Source organism: Hevea brasiliensis, chromosome 9, assembly GCF_030052815.1.
Source record: "Hevea brasiliensis isolate MT/VB/25A 57/8 chromosome 9, ASM3005281v1, whole genome shotgun sequence".
NCBI classification, from domain to species: domain Eukaryota; kingdom Viridiplantae; phylum Streptophyta; class Magnoliopsida; order Malpighiales; family Euphorbiaceae; genus Hevea; species Hevea brasiliensis.
This window is the reverse complement of record NC_079501.1, coordinates 19443775-19451271: the sequence shown is the minus strand read 5'-3', so window position 1 is coordinate 19451271 and position 7497 is coordinate 19443775. Positions and strand designations below refer to the sequence as shown.

Genomic DNA, 7497 nt, shown 5'->3' with positions numbered 1-7497 from the left:
ATTTTAGGGACTTTTTTTAAATTAGAAAGCAGTTAATGTAGTTAAAGGTAAATTTAAATAGTAGGAAATTAATTTGTTAATGGAATTAAGCTTTTAATACTAAGTTGTTACTAAAAAACATAACAAGGACTAATAAGTGAATTTTGCTATGTTTCATACACTAATTTATTTATTATTATTTTTTTATTTTCTTAGTTTTGAATAGTTTTGGTTGACAATGAATCACAGAAAATTTCTCCTAAAATGGGCTTGTCACAATCACTCTAATTCATCTTTCCATTTCTGCTCGAACAACATTAATTTTTATAAGATGGCTACAAAGTGGGCTAGGACATACTTGTCCTATGTAAAAAGAACTAATGAAAACATAGGATTTTTCTTGGTAATGATGATGATGAAGAAGAAGAAGGATCCTCTCCTCCATTAGTTACAATTTCTGAATACCCTTTATTAACAGGAACTATATCTCTCTATCTCTATGTATTTTTAAATCTTTAAACCAAGAGATGAAGACATTGATGGATACAAGTAAATTTTATATAATAATAAACCCACGAAATTAATTTTGTCGACTGGCAATATAGTTAGCGAAATGGTATAATGGAGCAGCCTTGGCAGCGTCGAAGTAAGCAAGTTCTTGATTGGCTTGATCCACCAACTTAGCAGCAAATTTCTTCGCCTTATCAATTCCCATCAGCTTTGGATATGTTGCTTTGTCACTTATCAGATCCTTGCCGGCCGTCTTTCCGAGCTCCTCCGATGACTTTGTGACATCCAATATGTCGTCCACAACTTGGAATAACAACCCTATACACCTCGCATATTTTCTAACTCTTTCTGTGCTTTCATCATCTGCCCCTCCAAGTATCGCCCCGCAAACAACTGCTGCTTCTAAAAGCTTCGACGTCTTGTTGATGTGGATATACTCTAAGTCCTCTAAAGTTACTTGTTTCCCCTCGCTTTCAATGTCTACAATTTGGCCTGCCACCAGCCCTGCTGCTCCAACTGCTGAACCAAGCTCAGCAATGGCTCTAACCACTCGGTCAGGTGAAACGTTCTTGGTTGCTGCAGCTACATGCTCAAAGGAGAATGAGAGGAGAGCGTCGCCGGCCAGAATGGCAGTTTCTTCGCCGAACATCTTATGGTTTGTGGGTTTGCCTCGTCGAAGATCATCGTTGTCCATACATGGAAGATCATCATGGATTAAGGACATGGTGTGAATCATCTCCATTGCACAAGCCGCTGGCATAGCTATTGCTTCATCTCCTCCTACCAATTCACAAGCAGCAATACATAAAACTGGACGGACACGCTTGCCGCCAGCGAGAAGAGAATATCTCATAGCGTCATGAATTTTCAACGGATGTTGCAGAGGAATCGCCTCATCTAGTGCCTCGTTGACATGCTTGGCCTTAGTGGCCATGTATTCTTGGAATGGAAATGCAGGAAGAGGGATCTTTGGTAAGATGCCGTTGATGGATTCTTGAGCCGCCTTAAGTGGTTGCGCCACGGAGGAGCAAGAAACTGAAACCACCCGGGTGGCGGCTTTCGTCTTCATGGGCACAAGAAACTTGAAGTGGCCACAAGGGATTGCTTTAGGGAGGTTCTTGAAGCCATTGAAGGAGGATTTCTTGAGAAGAATTGAATTCTCATAGGTGGGGATGACTGTAGAGAAGGCCATACCGAGAATTGAATGCGAATTTGGGGCTAGAAATCTTTTTTTTTTTTTTTTAATTTTTCTTGTTCTTGTTGTTGATGATGAAATTTGATGAGGGTTCGTTATTTATATTAGAGGTAGAGGACGATGACGAGGAAAGAATTCAAAGTTAGGGTGCTGAGACTTATGCCTTTTGATTATTCCTGTTTTTCTGGTTTTGGACTGTAGCGTGTGGCCCACAAACCGGTCCAGACGTAAAAATATTTTAAAATACAATGGACCGATCATGATATTTTAAATTCATAGAAATTATATAATTCAGCTGGAAACTTTCATGTTATTTATTATAATAGATACTGTTCTCATATGGTCAGATCATATATAAATACATATTTTTTATTAAATTAGAAAAATAAATCTAATAATATCTTAAAAAAAAAACTGACATCAATAAATATAATAAAGATTACATATCATTGTTAATATTAAAAAAATAAATCTTCATTTTTTTTTTTAGGATGGCAGCCAGCATTATTTTGCAATTAAACTATTTAGTTATTACTGAAAGGTGTGTTGAATTTGCATGTGTAATTGGGATCTCACTGCTGCTCTTTGTTGACCAATCTTTGCACCTCGAGCAACATAAATCCTAATTAATTATCGTTTTTTTTTTCCCAAATAATCAATGCATTCATGGCTCAAATAGCTACTATGATCCATTATTTACGTTGGAAAAAATCGAAATTAAAAATAAAAAATCGATTTTTTTAATTGTCTATAACCTATTTTGTTCATTTTCCATGTTCATTTTCTTATTAAGTAAAAAAAATAAATAAATAAAGAAATCAATCTCCATGTGTTGATCAAGGCATCGGGGATTTCAAATTTTTATTAATTAATTAAATTAATATTATTATTGTTGCAGAGTTGCAACAATAATAGAAACTTGCTATCAATCTCAGAGTTTAAAAAAATATATTTTAAAATATCATTTATGTAAAATTAAAAAAAATTTAAATTGTTTATTTATAAATTTTTATAATTTAAATGTATCGCATAATTCAATTTTAAATTAATTTTTAAAATATCTAATAACAATATTAAAAATGCTTCAATTATATATTTGAAATCGAAATATAAGTGTGAGCTATTGTCATTGGAATTGGAATTTGTGAATTTAGCTTATGTGTATGTAATTAAAGGCAGCCTCTTTCCAGTTTCCCCCTGTCTTTATGTCCTTTCTACAATAATAATAATAATAATAATAATAATAATAATTATTATTATTATTATTATTATTATTATTATTATTATTAAAAATGACTATGGAATTTTCTAGTCACAGGTTTTTCCTTTTTTTCATTAAGGAATGAATATATGAAATTTAAAATCACTATTATAGTAGAAAGAAAAAGATTACTTTCTTGATATAGAGTGCATTAATTATTATTTGACTCTTTGAATGTATATTAAATAAAATTTATTAATTTAAATTAATAATTTAAATATTAAGGAAATTAATCTACAAGAAAATTAATCCACAGGGAAATTAATAATTTAAATATTAAGGAAATAAATTAAAAATTAAATAAAGCAAAAATTTTAAATAAAAATATTCTTTTAATAAATATCAAATTATAATCAACTTAAATAGTATTAATAGTAGTTTTATATATTTAATTAATATAAATTTGTAGACAATTTTATGTGTGGATAAAATTATCATTAATAAGTCATAATTAAGATGAGTTGCCCTAAAAAGAAAAGATTTGGCCTAAATATAAAAGGGCAAGTTATAAATAAAAATAAAAACTTTTACTATTCTTAAGTTTGATTAAAATTTTTAGTTTTATTTATTTATCCTCGAACTTTAAAGTATTTTTAAATAGTTATTAAGTTGTTTATATTCAAAATTAATTAAATTAAACTTATTTTTTTAAAAAAAAATTAAATAAAAATACGAGTCATATTAATAAAATGTAATTTTTGGTATAAATCAATATTAATAATTTCATGCATTTTTATATAACTAGCGCACCAGTTGTTGGATTCAAAAGTACGTGTTGGTCAAAGTTAGAATAATGTTTTTATTTTTATCTCAAATTTGATTCATATTTTGCTAAAAATTTATTTGAAATTATTATTAAATTATCATAAAAAGTAGTTTTTTACTTAATGAGTATTATAAATTAATCTTAAAAAATTTAAATTAACGTCTTTTAATTATGATAATTAAAAGCAACTAAATAGTTATTTAAATTTATGCACTTATAATGTGTGGGCTTTAATAGGAGAGGGTCCTGATTATGCGTTTGATGTGAAAGTCATTAAGATTATTTGAGAAACAATCGTATAATGTGCGGCCTATGACCAAAAAAAAAAAAAAAAGTCCCTGGCTCTATTTTGCAAATCTAGTCCAAAATGAAAGGCATAATAGCCCAATCTATTTTACAAATCGGGTGGTGACAGTTTCTTTGAGTTTCTCATATAAAAATATTTTGTTTTATTACTTTTCTTCTTAATTTGTGCTTTCCTACCTACAAAATTAGGTATGTTATGCCTTTACTTAATTTTATTTGCAATACTTCTTATAGAAATTATTTAATTTCTTTTCTTATATATTTTCTTTGTTGTTGGTGATATTTAATTTATTAATTTTTTTTTCTTTTTTTAATAAATTTGTTTGCTTTCTTTTATGGTTAATTTATTGAAATTAGATAGTTTTTCCATGCTTTTATTTATTTTTATTTTTATTTTCAATTTCCCGTTTATTTTTTCTGCTTTGTTATATATGACAATGTTAATAAGTCATTACAATCAACTTTTTATCATATTATGAATTTACTATTATTACATATTTATTAAATTTATATACATTAGCTTAAAATTGCAAATTTCTTTTTGCGCTTTATAAATTTTATTATACTATCGAATGCTTATTGTTGCATAGTTATGAAATCAATATTCTTATAATGAACTTAATTAATAGTGTAAAATTATTATAAAACTATTAAAGAAAATAGATGGTTGTCCCTTGTTTTTATTTCTTTATTTTTTATTTTCCCGATTATTTTTCATCTGTCTACTTTGTTATTGTTAACTGATAAAACATAAAGGAATGTATATAGAAGAGAAAGAAATCTGATATTCAATATCAGGCTTATTTTTTATTAATGAACCAATACAAAACTATTTATAGGCAAATAAGGCTATAAAATAGGAACAGAAAAATAATACTCTAAATATATTTTTCTTAAAACAATTTTCCTAAAGTTATAGAACTACAGCAGATTCTACAGATATTGTGGGGCTGCTGCAGATTTATGTTTGACTTGGTCTTGGATCATAACAATTCTTCCCCTTGATCCCAGTATTGGATTGCATTCCTAGCTGTGCTCTTAGCTTCTTGAATTGATCTGCAGGTAAAGGTTTGGTGAAGATATCTGCCACTTGCTCTTCTATACAAATATATTCCAAGCTAACTTCATTCCTTTCAATCTTGTCTCGGATAAAATGATATCCTATAGCTATATGTTTGGACCTCCCTTGTTGAATGGGATTTTGTGACAAGGCTATTACTGACTTGTTGTCACACTTAATAGCACATGGATCTGAGCATTTGCCTTTGAATTCTTCTAATAATTTTTCCATCCAAATTGCCTGCATAGTTGTGGTTGTAAGTGCTACATATTCTGCTTCTGTTGTGGAGAGTGCAGTGCATTCTTGCTTCTTTGTTGCCCATGCTATTGCTCCTTTACCGTGTAGAAAGGCATATCCTGTGGTGCTTCGTCTATCCTCTAAACATCCAGCCCAATCACTGTCTAAGAAAGCCACCAATCGTGCATTTTCTCCCTTCTTGTACAGCAGTCCAAGATCAATTGTTCCTTTAACATACCTTAAGATCCTCTTAGCTGCACTCCAATGTTGTTGTGTTGGCTTGAGCATAAACTTTGAGATGCAATTTGTTGCAAACACTAGATATGGACGTGTGTTGGTGAAAAACATCAATCCTCCCACCAAACTTCTGAAAGTTTTCTTACTTACTTTTCTTGATTCATCATCCAGCTTCAGCTTCTCCTTGGTACACATAGGAGTTGAGATTGACTTGCATTCTTCCATGCTAAATTTCTTCAATAATTCTTGGGCATAATTTTGCTGATTGATAAAAATTCCATCCTTATGCTGCTCCACTTCTATGCCAAGGAAATACCTCATCATTCTCAGCTCAGTCATTTCAAATTCACTCTTTATGGAATCCTTGAACTCTTTGAGCAAATCGATTGAATTCCCTGTATAAACTATGTCATCCACATGCAAACATATGAAAAGGACCTGATTTTCTACCTTTTTTTGTGTATAAGGTAGGTTCGTACAAGCTCCTGTTGTAACCATTCTTTGCAAAATGATCATCAATACACTTGTACCAAGCTCTAGGAGCCTGTTTCAGTCTATAAAGGGCTCTTTTTAGTTTATACACTTTACCTTTGCAATCCTTCCGTTCAAAGCCTGCAGGTTGCTCTACATACACATCTTCTTCAAGAACATCGTTTAGGAAAGCTGTTTTGACATCAAGTTGAAAAAGCTTCCAACCCTTCATTGCAGTGACACTTATGAGAGTTCTAATTGTCTCGAACCTTGCAATTGGAGCAAAGGTCTCAAACACATCCACTCCATAGACTTGAGCAAACCCTTTTGCCACCAGGCGTGCCTTATATTTCATAACACTCCCATCAGGATTCAACTTGGTTTTATATATCCACTTCAGTCCTATAGCTTCTTTTCCTGCTGGTAGATCAGTAAGGAACCATGTTTTGTTCTTCTCAATGGCCTTGATCTCCTCCTCCATGGCTTGAATCCATTTCTTTTCATGCCTTACTTCTTCAAAAGTTTTTGGTTCTGACATGAACATGGCTTGTGTTGCTTCATAAATATCTACTATGCTTCTTGTCCTCTTGGGAGATGAGTTAGGAGAATCCATAAGCTGGTCTTCTTCTAGCTCTGTCACATTGTCTGCAAGTGTCACATTGTCTTCTTCTAGCTCTTCATTAACAATTACATCTCTGCTCACAAAAACTCTATGGTTTATAGGATCAAAAAGTTTATAAGCTTTTTCATGCCTTGCATATCCAATGAGAATACATTTCACACTTTTATCATCTAACTTCCTTCTCATTTCATTAGGAATACAAGCATAAGCAATAGAGCAAAAAATCTTTAAATGACTCACTTGAGGCGATTTCCATACTAGAGTTCATAAGGTGTTTTAAACTTGTTAGTTGCAGATGTACTTCAATTGAGGGTATACACAGCAGTTGCAACAGCTTCTGCCCATAATTTTGTTGGTAAGTGAGCTTGATTGAGTAGGCACCTTGCAGCTTCTACTATAGTTCTATTCCTTTGCTCCACTACTCCGTTTTGCTGTGGAGTGTAGCTCGTTGTCAATTGCCTTCTGATTCCATACTGTTTGCAAAAGTCTTCGAACAATATAGAGTTGAACTCTCCCCCTCGATCTGTTCTTATTGCTTGAATGGTGAGTCCCTTCTGATTTTCAACTTTTGTCTTGAATTCTCTAATTCTTTCAAGAGCTTCATTCTTCTGTTTAAGGAAAAACACCCATTGCATCCTTGAATAATCATTAACCAACAACAAAAAATACTTACTTCCATTTAGCGACTCCTCATGCATTAGTCCGCATATATCAGCATGAATCAAGGCAAGCGGTCGTTGGGCTCTAACTGTTTTTCCTTTAAAAAACTTCTCTCTATGCTGCTTCCCCTTCATACAGGCTTCACACAATCCAGGTTTCGTACGTAGTGTCGGAAGTCTTTCAACAACTTTTG

The 7497-nt window shown here is 31.7% G+C and overlaps 1 protein-coding gene across 1 annotated transcript; it reads right to left on the bottom strand.

Moving 5' to 3' along the window:
* Positions 1 to 249: 249 nt before the first annotated feature.
* Positions 250 to 1764, bottom strand: LOC110671388 (geranylgeranyl pyrophosphate synthase 7, chloroplastic). The gene has a single exon (XM_021833836.2). It carries the CDS (start codon positions 1679 to 1681, stop codon positions 560 to 562), a length of 1122 nt encoding a protein of 373 aa, XP_021689528.2. The 5' UTR covers positions 1682 to 1764; the 3' UTR covers positions 250 to 559.
* Positions 1765 to 7497: the final 5733 nt, after the last annotated feature.

Excerpts from the sequence above, each read along its gene's own strand:
- LOC110671388 (XM_021833836.2), bottom strand. The coding sequence starts at position 1,681 with ATGGCCTTCTCTACAGTCATCCCCACCTATGAGAATTCAATTCTTCTC.